The sequence below is a fragment of the Fukomys damarensis genome, unplaced genomic scaffold (genome assembly GCF_012274545.1).
Source record: "Fukomys damarensis isolate Sample0158 unplaced genomic scaffold, DMR_v1.0_HiC HiC_scaffold_32, whole genome shotgun sequence".
Taxonomy (NCBI): domain Eukaryota; kingdom Metazoa; phylum Chordata; class Mammalia; order Rodentia; family Bathyergidae; genus Fukomys; species Fukomys damarensis.
In genome coordinates this window covers 35,867,518-35,883,653 of record NW_022900944.1, presented here as the reverse complement: position 1 = coordinate 35,883,653, position 16,136 = coordinate 35,867,518, and the positions used below count along the sequence as shown (strand labels likewise).

The following is a 16,136-nucleotide window of genomic DNA, read 5'->3' as shown; positions in this document are numbered from 1 at the left end:
ATGTGAATGATTAGAAATTAAAGGTTGTCTTATTTGGAGGTAAGCTTCTTAAAAGCAGGGACCAACCATGTCTGTAACCCATTTTGTCCAGAATGTGACAGGAACTCAATAAATACTTATTAAGAGGAATGGATTTATACTGCTCCGTATTTTTAAGGCTTGAAATGCTAGCATCTTTTCTTTCCTAAGCACTCTTTAGAGATCTAATTTGGAAAACGTAGAGCCCTTCATACACACAGGTCCACATTACTAATGTTCCCAAGAGACATTTGGGCGTATGACCCACAGTTCCTGTGAGATCTGCATAATCCTTACTTGGGTTTCTTTCCTCTCTAGTCAGGAATCTAATTGACAGATATTTATTGAAAGCTCATGAACACTGTATTGAGTGCAGGAGGAATCCATACATATGAGATATAGATTATCTCTCAAAGAGTTTAAAACTTAAAATGTTCAGGACGCAAGATTTAAAATTAGCAAACTATATATAACAGAGGGCACTAAATTATATGGCTTGAATTATGTGTGTTCAAGGAGTTAAGAGGAGAATCCTTCGAGGAAGGCTTCACATTGGTTCAAATAGTCCAGTTCTGATAGAACATGTTCCATTAGTTTAACCTACTTATACTTGCTGCCTGATAGTTGAGATTCTTTTTAGGAAAGGATCATTTAGTTTAAGGTGTTTATTAGATAAGGAGAAGAGGGGAGGAGTATTTTATATTCAAATGTTTATAACAGAAGTTGTCAGTGGCCTACTCATATCCCCTTGACACTATTTCTTTGCACACTAAACCTATTGAATTGCAACCATTTTTTACTTTGCCTGAGGGCTTCTCTGGCCCAGGAGCTCACTTATTCAGAAGACCAAGGCAGGGGAGGTTAGAAGTGCTGGAGTTAGCATTCCTAGGAGCAACCTTTATCCAATGACTGGAGTAGGTTGGTGGGTTTACTCTGAGGTATGCTCTGGTGTCTCCCAAAGATCCCCAGAAGCATCAAACCCCAGTTATATCGGATCCATAGCAACTTCCTTCACAGACTTCCTGCCTTTTCCTTGACTCACCTGCCTGCAAGCTTCCTGGAACTGCATCCAGAGTACTCATCATTGTACTCACATAGCTGTCTTACCAGGGATGGCAAGCTTTCAGTGATAGCAAACAGCCTGCTGCAGCACGTGTTCACTACCACTGTGGGCTCTGCTGTTGACAGAGCCCAGCCTTAGGTAAAAGTTTGATGCTTCTGTGTAACAAAATGTTGGGGGAACCTGGCAGAAGGCCTAAAATCAAATTTCTGATGCTTTCTCAGTTATTTGAGACAGTGATTGCCATTTGCTGAATTGCATATCTATTCCCTGCTCCCCCTCTCTGTATAGAACCTTGTATTTATTAGGAGTGGCAATACACCTCCTGAAGCACTATATTTCCTAGGATTCCTAGGAACTATAGCCATGTAACTAATTCTGGCCAATTATATAAGTATTGTGTGGAGACTTTTGAAAAGTGTCCTTGAAAAGAAAGGGTGTTGTGCTTTTCTTCCCTTTTCATCTAGATTGGGAATCTGGTTTCTTTCCTCTTCACTGAATGTGATGCCTGGAGCTGCAGTAGCCACCCCAGGTGACTTAGAGCATGCAAGTCTTGAGCTGATGTGACACAATTCCCATTAAGGCAATAACCTCCTGTCTCTGATCTTCTTGTATATGATACACAATAAATGTTTATTATTTGCTATTCTTTGCAACTATATACTATTTCAGTGAATCTAGGGTTGCTTTATTTAGGCTGGACTTTCTTGTTTGAATGAACAGGCCAGTTTTAACATATGTGTACAGTAGCTTTATTAAACTGTGGTTTATGCTCATAGGCTTGGTCCTAGATTATGTTTTGTAGGATAACTTTTCTTTGTTCTTTACCTTCCCAATGCTTTCTAGCAAATTTTCCTTCAGCCATAATATTCCCTTAAAAAGAACTGAGTTTTCTAAGGCCCCTAATAAAGTCCCTGCAGTTGGTCCCTATAGAACAACACTGTCTAAAACCCTTCTTGGAATTTCCATTAATCTGAAGAAAGAAAATGCCAAGGGAAGCCCCAGATAGAAGTCTGCTGCTCCATTACTCAGAGCCATGATCTTATTGCTATTAATGTTCAATTGGTTTTAGTTCTGTAGCTTTGGATATTGGGATTCTACAGGAATGCTGCTATGGTTTTAAAAAATACTTTCTGGAACTTAGGTATAAATGAATGTCCAGAATATATTTAGGCTAAGTCTAGAGGATGTAACTCCAGTCTGAAAAAATGATCTGGCTCTCTCAGCAATTGACTCAGATTCACTGTCAGTTTTCTTATCAACTGTGCAGATGCCAGGAATTTATATATGAAGACCTGATTTATCTAAAAATAGTTGATTTAATGGTTTATATCTTTTTAAATGACCAACAGGGACTTAGAGTCTCTTGCATTTCAATTGCAGTGGTAACAGAATGGAGAGGATGAACTCACGTGTACACGCAGGTCACATATCCTACATGCATTAACTCTGGAGATCTAACCCAATTATGGAATTATGTTTAGTTGTTTTTTTCTGCTTAGCTTCAAAAACATTAAGAATCAAAGAGGGAAAATTTATAGAGCCTGCTCAAGATGTGACGAAGCTCTCCTCATTAAGTTTACTTTCTCTCAGGGTTGGATGGCTGGCCTGATTTCTATAGGTCTGTGGGCATACAGGACAGTTCTATGGTTAGGACAGCAATACCTCATCTTCTTTCAGCTTGCAGTGATGGTGAAGAAGAACCAGGTCGGAAGTCTGCTTCTCCAGGATGGACTGATACTGCAGGAGAGAACAGTAGGAAGTCTGCAACTCATCTGTGCGAAACTCCAGTTCTTGCTGAAGGGCCAGCAATTTTTTCTTCAGTTGCTGAAGTTGTCTCAGATGACACTCTTTAGCAGATCCAAAATCTATCTGGGACTCCTCGAATATTAATTTCTGTGTCTGCTTCTGGTCCTATAATACAGATAGAACATACAGAAAAGGCTTTAGATTGTCACTAAGGATGCAGTGATTCTTTGAATTTTTTCATTTGTTCAGCCATTCATATCGACCCATCTACCTTTTTCTATTTTCATCCAAAGAGAACTTTTACTAAATATTTCATTCTATTAATAGAAAAATATAGTACTTTGTAGCCTTAGTCTATAAGAAAGTTCTTATCTATCAGAAGCTTATTATAAGCCAGAAGAAAAACATACATATAAAAGATCGAGAGATATATGCATCACTGTTAATGTTTTGCCTTCAAATATAAAGAACACAATTGACTCAGAAGGAAATGGATTTTTGGACAGGGTCCATGGACCAAATTTGGCATTAAAAATACCTATGCAAAAGAGTATTGAAAGGAGGCCAGGATGAACTCTTGGAAGTTTTGGAAGGCTGGGAAAGGTAGAAATATCGTTCACATCTGTGCACTGACTCTGTCTCCATCTGAAAGATGTGACCCTACAAATGCTGTGTGTGTGTGTGTGTGTGTGTGTGCACACGCATGTGTGACCTTTCTCTGCAAACCCACAATTTGCTGCTCTCCATTTGTATGCATTCACATATGTCGAGGACCTACTCTGTACCAGGCAGTCAGCTGGTCAGACACATCCCTGAATTGTTTTTCTGGAATAATTGAAGTTTTGCGCTGATGCTTTTATATTTTCTTGCCTATTATCCCATATGATAATGGCATGTAAAAGAGAGGTGGGTAGAGGATGGCACATGGGCAGTCTTAAGCTCCCATGTCTGCTTATTATCTTTCTGCTCATACATGAAAACCCTGTTTAAATCCTATTCTTGTTTTTCTATGAACAGCTGTCTTTGCATCAGTACCTGAGATCTTACTGGAATATTCATTTTTCATTCAGTACCTATTCTGATTAGATTATAAACTCCTAGAGGGGGCCATATCTTCTCCTATTGTGCCTAGATTAGTTTTACACATCACTATGTATTAGATGAAAGAAATGAAAACAGAGACTAAAAAGTTTCATTAGCTCCCAGGAATTTGAGCTTGTGGACTTGGTTTCATTAAGAGAGTACTTATTTAACATAACAGCTTTCAAGCTTTTTTTTTTTTTTTAAATTAACTTTAAAAAATAGTTTTATTGAGGTATAATTTATATATTATAACATTGTTAAGTATACTATTCAATAATTTGTAATAAATTTATAGAATTATACAGTGATCATCACAATCTGGTTTTAGAATATTACCAGCAAGGGCCAGGGGTTTAGCTCAGTGATGCTGTGCCTGCCTGGCAAGCACAAGGTACTTTATAGTCTTAGTCTATAAGAAAGTTCTTAACTATCAGAAGCTTATTATAAGTCAGAAGAAAAACATACATGTCAAAGATCCAGAGAAATATATGCATCACTGGTAATGTTACCAAAAAAAAAAAAAAAAAAAAGAATATTACCAGCACCCTACAACTTCCTCATGCCCATTTGCAGTTCACACCTGTTCCTACCTCTAGGGCCAGGCAATCATTAATGTGCTTTCCACCTGTATGGATTTGTATTTTCTATCCATGTCTGATATGGAGCTGTATAATATGTTATCTTTTGTGTCTAATTTCTTTCACTCAGAATAAATTTATGAGGTTCATTCAGGTTGCCCCAAGAATCAGGATGTGTTCATTTTTCATGGCAGAAGAGTATTTCATTGTATAACTATATCATATTGTAGTTATCTATTTGCCAGTTGAAGGATATTTGAATTGTTTCAGATTTTGGTTATTAATACTGCTACAAACATGAACATATTAATTAGTCTTTGTGTGGATATGATGTTTTCATATAATTAGTTTGGCCAAGACTAGGAACACTTATGTTAAGCACTGTACTAGATAGTAGGAATACAGCAGTGTATAAAATAAACACAGTATCTGCCTTCATAGAGTTTGCATCTATTAGGGAGAGGAAGCAATTAGAGCAAGTAAATTATACAGTGCATTAGGAGGAAAAAGTGCTACAGAGAAGAGTAAAATGGGGAGAAAGATGAGGAATGTGAAGATGAGAGAGTTTATAATTTTGAATGAAATGTTTTTAAGGGGGACCATATTAAGAAGATGAAATTTGAGGCAAATCATGAAGGAGGCAAGAGGAGCCTGGTAAAAATGTGTAGTGAGAATGTGCCAGAGAGAGAGAGAGAGAGAGAGAGAGAACAGCACAAAGTCATGGAGGTGGGAACACACCTGGTAGTATTTTTGAGGATTCCCCAGAGAGTGTCAGGGATTTTGTTCTACTTGGAGTGGAGAAAGTGAGGGAGGAGAATGATGCCAGATGATGTGAGAAAAGAAAAGAAAGTGAGGTCCTGTTGGGTCACAGAGGCCATTCTAAAGACTCCAACTGCTTTTAGAGATGTGAAAGGCCATTGGAAAGTACTGAGGAGGGGAGTGGCATGATCTCGTTTAAATTTTATAGAGGACACATTGGTTGTTCTTTTGCAAATCAACTGTAAAGAGGCAGACACAGAAGCAGGAAGTTCATAGAGGAAGCTACTAGAAGAACTAAGGCAAGAAAAGATGGTATAGATCAAGGTGGCAGCAGTGGCTGTTGGGAGAAGTGGTTCGATTCTAGGTATATTTGGAAAGTAGAATCCACATAATTCACTGCTGAGTTAGATGCTGATTGGAGGGAAATGGTGGTCATCTAAGACAAGATGACTTCAGAGTTTTGGCTTGAGTAACTGGAGAGATGGAATTTAATGAGATCAAGCTAATGTCTGAAAGAGAGACAATCTTCTCTAGTGAGAGTGGGTGGTGGCAGCAGAAGTAAAGGGAAGGAGGCTTCACCCAGCTCAGACCCAGAAAGACAATAGTTGATTGTGTCTGTTCAGTCTGAATCACTCTTTTTCAGTTCCCTTGGGAGTTTATTTCACCCTAAATGCTTTAGAATTGAGAAGATTGACAGAGAAAATAGAGCACTTTGGACAACAGGCAACAGAAATCCTAGATAAAGTCAAGCTGTACATTTGGCCTAAATATCTGATGTATGTGGCAAGAGGGAAGCTGATGAGACTTCTTTCCTAAGCCAAACAAAATTGAATTTTGTATTTACTTTGCCTAGCTGTAAGTCTCAACATTTCTATTAAATATTGTTTCTTCATGTTTCATTCTTATCAGCGTGAGAATGATGCTACTCTTTAAACTCATTTGCAAATCAGATTTAGAGAAAAGGGAAGAGGAAGTAATGTGTGCATATGTATGCTTGTGTGTGCACATTTGCACACCCACATAAGAGGGAAGTCTTCAGGGGCCCAAATCCTCCTATCTATTCAGATAAGCTGAGGAAATGGGGAAATGCTTGGGGAAAAATAATGACAAATAGATACTTAACATGGATAGAACTAAAGCAAAGGAACAACATCCCAGGGATAGGGTTAACTCACAAGGGCTCATTTTAGCGAAGCAAATACTCAATAAAATCCTTATCATTTTTGCCCAAATCCTTTTTCTTTTGGCTTCATTGAAGGTTAACTGATCTCTAAGGATTAAGAAACTAGAGTCCTGGTGCTTCTAGTATTTTTGTGTAACTTTTGTTTTGGAAATGCCTCCTCATGTCTGGACATATATGACCCAATTAAAAATCAACTATGGTCTCATGTGTATTCTTTTTGTGCTTCTTCTTCTTCTTCCCATGTCCTTATTTTCTCTTCATGGACCCCCCAAATGAAAGGAACATTATTTATTTAAAAGACTTTCTTTAGGGTTCCCCCTTGCAGTACCTAGTATATCATCTATACTTGTGTTTCAGAATTGCCCCCTGCTTTAAAGTTCCCTGTGGGTAAAAATGTCTTTTCCTATATGGCGCATATAAAGCTAGCAGCCTAGCGATGATCCCGATGAACTATTAACAAATTCTCTTCCCCAGAGATCATGCTGAATCTTCTGGATTTAATTTTCGTCTGAGGTAACGTGATGGACCACCAAATGATGAGAGTTCTCTCAATTCTAATAAAAGACAAATACAGAACTGACTTAATTTACCTCATTATAAAAATTCAAGGACAGCTTATACCTACAAAGAAATTGGAGTCCTCTCGAGTGAGAACCTTAAACATTTGCACACTCACATCTATGGGTTTGGAGGAATCAAATATCAAAGACCTGGAGAAATGCCTGGGCTTAGTCAAGACCTATTAACTTTATACTTATTTTCCTAGGTATCCAAAAGTTTGTCTTGCTTATTTCTAAATGAACAGAAAATGATGTGCTGTGGATTAAATCTACATTTTACTCATATAAGTGCTAAAGAACAATTTCATGAAAGGAACCAATGCATTTCTTATTCTTTGTCTTCTTTCCTAAAAGCTTTTTTCCCTAATGAAGACACAGATATTTTATTATATTCTTTGAATTTTACACTGAGATATGAAGAAAATGAGCAAGTTGGAAATAATTTAATGGAAGTAGGATTTTTTTTTTTTTTTTTTTGGTGCCGGGGGTTAAACATGGGCCCTTGCCCTTGCAAGGCAGGCGGCAGAACCACTGAGCCAAATCCTCACCCCCAGTAGGATTAGTTCTTAAGATGACTGTTCAGAGTTGGGTGTGACTATGGAGGCTACCACCTGGAGGTCTGCCAGGCTTCTCAGCTAGATTTATGCCTTGGCATCCGCCACCTAGAAAGATGGAAAGCACTGGGCACACATAGAAACTTTCCCCCATATTTCCCATATTTCTCAACTTTTTAGCTCCACTTGTGGTCAAAGCGATTATAGCCATTGCTCCTTCCTTGCCTATGTGGCCACTTGATCACAGAAGGAAATTAATTGGCCTGGTATGATTTGCCTTTTTAAGTCATGTTAGATTCCACCCAATACTTTGTGCTTTTTAAGTTGATGCTAATTGATTGATGTTAAATTCTATATTTTCCCTGATATTGAAGTTAAGCTGACAGGCCTATAATTACCGGGATTGTCCTTTTTCCCTTTTTAAAAAGATGAGCACTTCATTTACCCTTTTTCAGTCTACAGAGACTTTCTTTATCCTCTTGAGTTCTAAAAAATAATCACTAGCAGCTATGTAATAACACCTGCCAATTCCTTAAGTACTTTTAGAAGAATGTCATCAGGCCCTGCTGATTTGCCTAAAGCCAGCTTTTTGCAATACTTTTTAACCATTTTATTCCCTGTTCTAGTCTGTGCTCCCTTTTATTATTGGTTAATATTGCTCTCATAATTGAATCCCTGATGATTTTTTTAAATTGATGAACCAAAAAGTCTTTCTTTATTTTAGTCAATGTCATGAACTTCATTTTCTACCTTTGAAGTCTCAAGTGGGATATTTCCTGGGACTCTAGGTTAGCCTTATATCATTTAAGTAGGTTTATTTATGCCTCTTATGTCTTCTGTAAGTTACATTTTTTTGTACTGGTAGACTGTAGGATTATATGTTTAGATGACAGGCATTTCTTTTGGATATATCTTTATGGTTTAGACATTCTTCTCACTTGTGATCTCTACTTACTTGAGATTTACTATTTAAAAAAATGAACTATTTTGGAGTGATTTCTGATTTATAGAAAAATTCCAAAAGCAACCCAGAGAGTTCTTATAGATTCTTCATCCACCCACCTTAATTTTTTTTCAGTACTGGATATTGAACCCATTGTCTTTGCCCTAAGCTGCATCCTCAGTCCTTTTACTTTTAAATTTTGAGACAGGGTCTCAATAAGTTGGGTAGGCTGGACTTGAATTTGTTATTGTCCTGTCTCAGCCTCTGAAGTAGTTGGGATCACAGGTGTGGTGCCACCACACCCAGTTGAATGTCCTACATAAGCTAGTATATTTGTCCAAAATAAAAAGTTAATATTGGTAGATTATTTTGAATATAACTACTTTGTTTTTGATTTCACTAGTTTTTCCACTAACATGTTTTTTTTTCTGCTCCAGGATTCAATCCATAATTCCACAGTGCATTTAGCAGATTTACTTAACCAATGACTAAAAATAGTATTGGTGTGATCATGTCCATCAGGATTCTACTGATCTTTATACATTCAGCTAATTACATTTATCTTCAGGCAGAAAATTCACCTGATGTAGTTTTATGCTAAAAATAATGTCTTCCATACCCCTTTAAAGATTAGTTTGACAATCACTTTTAGTGAATAACAGGGTTCACTCCCAATGGCTCCAACAGGGAATGCAGCCTGGGAAAATTGCTCATGAAGGTCCTTCCTTTTCATATTTGATCATCATTTTAGTATGATATCTCTTATTCTTCCTCTTTTCACTTTGAGACTTTGTTTCTTTGTTTCTGGGCAGGGCCAGGACCCGAGTGAAGGAAGTGAGGTGCACAATTTAAGCAGGCACTTAGTCTCATGATCAGGAAAATGCAAGTTGGTATTTGCTGAGTGATTGCCCATAAATTCTGCACCCTGGTCACCTCACTTGTTTCATGTTAGTCCCTGCTATGTTCCTGGGTTTCAAAGTATAACGTGTTATTGATTTACAGGGTCGTGTCATTTTCTTTGCTACCACCCACCACTTCTTTTCACTCTTTTTGTTACACATAACATCTGATATAATATTTTACTTTTCTTTCATAACTGTGGTCCTGAACCATAACCTTCTGCTTATTTCCCCAGCTGTGTGTTAGATATTAGTCAAAATTCCAGAAAGCCTTGGGTTTCTTCTTTGTTCCCATATTACATTTCCTCGTGGAGGGCAGATCTTAAAGGGATTTTTCTGAGTAGATGAGTATAGGTCTACATGTAATTGTGTATTTGGATGCATAGTCTGCAATTTAAATTTGCACTAAGTGCTAGGAAAAAAGAGCTTGTTTTAAAGCTTATTTCAAGCTGTTAGAACTTCTGGGCAATTAGAATAATAAAATGCAATTTAATACTTTACTTCTTCCAAGTTTCCAGGTACATTTATAAGCCACATGGTTTTCCCTGAGTGGGGGAGTAAGTAAACTCATGACAACAGTGGTGAAAATATACTAAGACGTTAATATTTAGAAAGAAGTAAGTTATGATAATCTTCCTGAGATTCATTTAGGAAAACCAATGGATTTTTCTCTTTCTTGTAACTTCCTGAGGAAAGGATAGCAATGACCAGTAGATGAGGCAGAACTGCTTTGTTGGTAGAATTTTTAGGGCATTACAGAGAACAATTTGTGGTTTCTATAGTAAGGTGGTAAGTCCTAAGAGAATGCTAACAGACACAGTGAAAAAAACTAGATCCTTGACTGCAAGGAACATAGTAGTTGCTCATACAGCGGTTAAGAAGTTAACTTGGGCTTTAGTGAAGGCCAATGCCTCAAGTGTACATAGACCTCAAGTCACTGAACAGAAAATAATACCACCAAGAAGAGATAGCTGGAAATCCAGTTTTTGAAGAGCTGTGGGAAAATATATATCCCAGCAGAATCCCCAGCTTGTGTGGATAAATTTATACTGGTTTAAAGACCTTAGGTTTAGAGTTTCCAGGGGTGGGGGAGGGAGGGAGAGAGAGAGGGGGAGGGAGAAGAAAAATTTCAGGGTGAAATGAAACTTCCTCAGCTGTTAAACTGCCTGGTCTACAGATCAGTATCAGTCCAAGATCATACGAAGATGGTCGTGCCAGGTCTCACCGCTCACACATTTTTAGGATAAGTGCTACTGAGTGAATTGGCTTCAGTGTCCCCCAAAGTAGGCCCTGTAATGAGGAATTGAATATCAAGTAGTAGTTTATGTGGCAGTGATCATAGGACTTTCTGGTGGAAATAAGACAAAAAAGGGAAGGAGACTGATGAAGAGTGTGTTACCAAGCTTGTTACTCTTAGCAAGTAGGGCTCAGTTCCACTGAGGAATTCAGGGAGAGAACAAAGAGCATGCCTGAGTTGTCTTTGACCCATCTCCCTATTTGTTATTGTTTGAGGACAGCTTCTAGGGGCATTAACTCTTTCGGTATTTAGGCTTCTCCTGTGTTTGGGTACTGGTCTTAGAAGAAAAGCTCAAAGCCAGAGAGAGGCAGGTGCAGCAGTAAATGATGAGCAACAGTACCGAAGAACAGTTACTGTGGCTTTCATTTTCACGGTTGACTCAGAAGTCTGTCTATGCTCTGTTAGGAGACAATTCTTTCCTTATGTTACTGTGATCTGGTATTTTCAGAGCAATGGGCTACAAATCCAGATGTTGAAGGCCAGATAAAGAAAAGACAACGTCTCTGATGTAGATGACCTTCTGGATAGCTAGACTGAAAAATCCTGAGGGCAGGAATGGTGTTTTCTGTGTATTAGGGTGCATGTGCTTAATTCTTTCTCTTTGCTAGCTCATTAAGTACCCCTGAATGGCAATGGAAAAACTTTCTATTGTTACTGCCCAAAGGAGCAGGAGTAAGTCAAGTGAGCCAAGGTAGGCAGCAGCTGCCTAGTTCCTTATGTGGCTGCTGTTCATCATGGCCTCCTCCACACAAAGCTGGTTCTCCTGGAAAGTCTTCCCTTGCCTTTTACAGACATCATGCAGATTCTTGATGTCAAGTTGTAGGCTCAGGAGCTTACTGTTCAGGCTTCCCACTTCTCTGTCTCTCTCCCCCACCTAGGCAGCCAGAGAAACAAAAGCATCAATTACAAACTCTCATGAAAATGCTTACTTTCCCTCATTTAACAGGTTGACAGGGACTTTAAATTTGCTGGAAATTTGTCCATCAAGTCATTGCTATTATTACTCATCCTGTGTAACATTTACACAGTATCCATTTGTGAGGTGTCTGAGTGCTCTACATTATTCAGACAATTACTTATTTATATTAATTAATCTTCACCACTGCTGTGGGTGCATCAGACAATTCCCTTATTTTTCAAGAGGAAGTCAGTGTCTAGAATAATTCGAGGCACCCAGTGAGCTGTCTATAAATATTAATGGTTCTGCCACTGATGAAATGAACATATTGAGGTGTCAAATGAACTTGTCAAGATTGTAGTGAATGAATCAGTGATGGAGCTGATGTGGGATTCTGAAGTTCTTTTCTCTTTACCTATTAACCAAAATCTTCCTCACTTATAATACCTAGTGCTTTCCTTTGCAGGGGTTCACCAGTGGGAAGAAAAGTGAAATCTCTAGACTAAGCAGGTAAGATCCCTGTCTTTGATTACGTGTGAAAAGGATTAGCTGATTGTTGCTAAGTCAGGACGGAAAGTGGTGACTGAGCTCAAAATAGAGACTATAGAGTGTAGCAGCTTAGGTGGGGAGGAGGTGGGATTCTAAGCTCTGGAAGGTGGGTGGGTTCTTCATCACGTCACGATGCCACTTTCACTCTCAGTGTTGTGGGTGGCAATCATGAGAGGAATTAGAAAAAAAGTCCTCTGTGAACCTATGAAGTGCTTCCGTCCTATCATTCTGCTGGCTTTTCAATCACACTGAGCACAGGCGTAATCTCCTCTGAGACTTAGACCTGAAGCACGTATGGGAAGTACCCATCTCTTTGGTCAGAATGCCCAGAAGTGGCTTCTTATGTGAAGATTTGTGACATCTATTAAGGAAACACTCTCAAGAGAAATCAAGAAGGAAGAAGGGGAAGCAGGACAGGGAAGGAAAAGAAACCAAGAGATGTCAGACAAAGTCCTATGGATCACTTTGGACTGATCCTACAGGGAACTCCGGAGTATAAGCTATACTGTACAACTTGTCTTGAGAAATGGCAATGAAAACTGAGTTGTCAAATTTGGCACCAGCCAGTTAACAGCTGAGGGCTGCCCAATGGGATGCAAGCTCCTAAGGAATTCTGGCTTTTTGCTCCTATAGGCAAAGTAACCTCAACTGTCTCAGGGCAACTCTTCTAAGAGGGAAGGCAGAGATGGGTGCACAGAAATGGTGCAGGAACCTGGGCCACAGTGCCCAAAGTTCCATATCTGGTTAGCAGTACAGTCAGGAAAGCATATTCTTCTAACCGTGTGGCCACCACATCTTACAGACTGGTCTGGCTTCTGTAATACATGAGCTACAAAATACACATTCCCAGGGGAACTGGAGACCTGATAGAGACATTATAAATCAAGCCTTATTGGACAGGTCAGTTTAAGAGACCTCTGCACAAGGCCAAGGGGGGCCAGAGGACAACGTGAGAATCGGACACTGCAGTGTCAGAATATTCAGAATTCAGAAGGTTTCCCAGAAGTGCTGCTGTCTCAGCTGATTTATTTCTTCATTTCCATTTAGTACCTGAGGTTTTTTTAAACCACTTTATAGTTTAATTAGGTTAACGGCATAGCTCTATCATTAAAAGGATTTCATTATCTCAAAACTCTCCCTCCTCCTCTCTTGCTTCTGTCCCTGGTCCCTCACTTTCAGAAAAATAACAGTGGATGTCAACTGCCCCAAGCATGTAATTACCATTATGACAATTACTAGGGACTCCTCTTAAGAGAATATGTGTAGAGTGGTTTTAAAAAATGGTGTGTACACAAGGTTTTCTAACTTGAAAACAAAATCCTTGACCCAACAAGGAATAGCAGTTTGGTTTTAATGCTTTTGATCCCTTTACTCATTTTTTTTTTTTTTTAGCTTTGAGTTTATTGGTACATTTTAGAGATACAGTAGAGTTACATTCATTGTTGGGATCTTGTACCTCTACATGACAGGTCTTGGTTCTCATTTTTTCCCCTTGTCCCTGCCCTCCCTTCACCCCCTCCTCCCCTCCCCATCTACAAGCACTTTATTTCCATCTTTTCTTTACCTTTACTCATTGTTGCCACATCACCCCTTGTCCGCCCTCCCTTCACCCCCTCCTCCCCTCCCCATCTACAAGCACTTTATTTCCATCTTTTCTTTACCTTTACTCATTGTTGCCACATCAGGAATAGAGTATGGAGCCTCCCTGGGAACGGGACCATAGGGACTCCCCCATTTATTCTTGCCACAGAATCATTTTCCTTTGGGATCTATGAGCAAATGAGGTCATGACACCATGCTTACCTTACAGGACAACCTGATTCTCTGTACTCTTGCCTTGATGCCAAACATATGTGTCTTAAAGTGAAGAGAATATCACCAGATTTCTCCATGTGGAGCCAAGCACACTGAGGACTCACTAACAAAATGCCAATGACATACAACTTGAGCCTAAGTTAACAGATGTTCTCTCTCAGGCTAATAAAAAAATCCCATCTCTGCAGTTTTAGATGTCTTTGGAGTTGAAGACCTACCAGCCTTATTCTTTTATACCACCAGGAGTTCAGAATGGGATCTTTGATATAGATGATCTCATTTAATTTGGATATTTAGCATTGGCTCGGAGTCTCTGAGGAAATTTCTTCATTCATAAAGCTAGAGGTTGGGATAAATTACCTTTCTTTGAAGAGTCCCTAACCCAGTTGAATAAAAAATGTGTTTTATTGGCTATCAAATGAAATTTGCTTTTAAAATAAAAACTTAAACCATTCATTCCTGAAGACCAAACCATAAAGGGGTTTTGATGCACTAGAACAGGAATGAAAATGCTTGAAGGGCAATAAGATGATTTCCACAAAGCATGCTCCATTTTTAACTATAGATAGTTTTAAGAGGATTCTTTGCTCATCTATGAACCCCAGAAAGACTTGCCAGAAAGACTTGTTCAAGCAAATCTACTTTCTTGCATATATCTTGCAATATCTTGCATAAATATTAATCACAAACTATACTTCTATCTAGTTATGAATACTAAATTCCAGGCAGATGCCTTTTGAGCACCAATGTATAGCAGGAATAATTTAACCTGACATTTTACCACTCATATCTCTGTACTAGTACTGGGGCATGAGATGAACTGAGAGTCACAATGATGACCCTCAGGCGCCATCTAATCCTGTCCTGGTTGTGAAACCATTAGTGATGGTTGGAATAACAAGCCTCTGCTACTAGGTGGTTTTCATTTAAACAAGCCATGTACTTAGATACCCAATCTTTGCATATATAAGGCTGGACCCTGGTCACTCTGCTTAGAAGCATGAGATATCAGTCGTTACCAACCCACAGGCAAAATGGTGAGTGATAGATAATGCTGCAATTGCTAGCATGCTCATGATAATTATTAGAAAATAGGTTACTCACTGAGGTAAATTTTCTGTTTTTGTTTTTTTAATCATTATTAAATTTATTGGTACATCTTAGGTATACAATACAGTTATATTCATCATTGGAAACTTGTACCTATACATGACTTATCAGGGTCATATTTTTCCCCTTTCCTCAGCCCTCTCCATAGCCCCTCCATTGATTGTTTCCATGTTTTCACTTTTTACATATTTTTTCTTTTCCCTTTTTACCTTTCCCCTAGCCCTCCCACTTCCTCTACTCTTTTAAACTTTTCTTCCTATTACAATATCACATATATTTTAATCCTTATTTACACTTTTACTTTTTCACACAGAGAAAAGGTAAATTTTCTGTATTATTAAATGGATCTTTTGTCAAGGAGCTTGCCTTCTCACACATACTTCTCAAAAGAGGGGAAGAAATTTTGCCGCAGGCTTCAAAGTATTGACAGGTAGTTTCATGCTTCTTTTTGAGGGGGAGGGAGCTGAGATTAATTTTAAGCTTGTGATTCAATAGCACTTTCAGAGTTTGAGAGCATTACCAGATTCAAAATGGCAACTTTTCCAGAGATTTGGCACTTGATCAAGAAAGCTTGGTGAAAATTGGATGGCAGTTTCCAGAGGAATTTTGGGGTCAACATCACTATAAGGGTCATTATCTTTGGGAAATTACTTATCTGAAGATAAGGACAAATTAAAAAAAGAATGGAAACCAGTAATACCACCATTAATATCATGACCATTCAACAGATATCAATTTATAGTGAGAATTATGTTTTAAAAAGCAGGGGCTCTTTCATTGGTATAGGAAAAGACTTTATGAACAAATCCTCAGTAGCACAGGAACTAGCAGAAAGAATCAACAACTGGGATCTCATCTTACTAAAAAGCTTCTGTACTTCAAAAGAAACCATTAGCAGAACTAAGAGACAATCTACAATGTGGGAAAAAATTTTTACCAGCTGTACCTCAGACAAAGGACTATTATCAAGGATATATAAAGAACTCAAAACAATCAGTCCCCTCAAATATAAAGACCCGATTCAAAAATGGGCATCCGAAATGAACAGACATTTCTCAGACAAAGAAGTAAAAGCAGCAAG

General features: G+C 38.5%; 1 protein-coding gene across 12 annotated transcripts in view; it reads right to left on the bottom strand.

Moving 5' to 3' along the window:
• Window positions 1–16,136, bottom strand: part of Pmfbp1 (polyamine modulated factor 1 binding protein 1) — a 50,768-nt gene that overhangs the window by 30,155 nt on the left and 4,477 nt on the right. For 11 of the 12 annotated variants that reach the window (XM_010644505.3, XM_010644499.3, XM_010644495.3 and 8 more), the window contains one exon: window positions 2,744–2,992. In XM_010644505.3, coding sequence (XP_010642807.1) covers window positions 2,744–2,992 — 249 coding nt within the window. Of the gene's footprint in view, window positions 1–2,743; window positions 2,993–5,226; window positions 5,245–16,136 lie in introns of those variants that run through there. The other variant, XM_010644507.2, reaches the window with a different exon arrangement.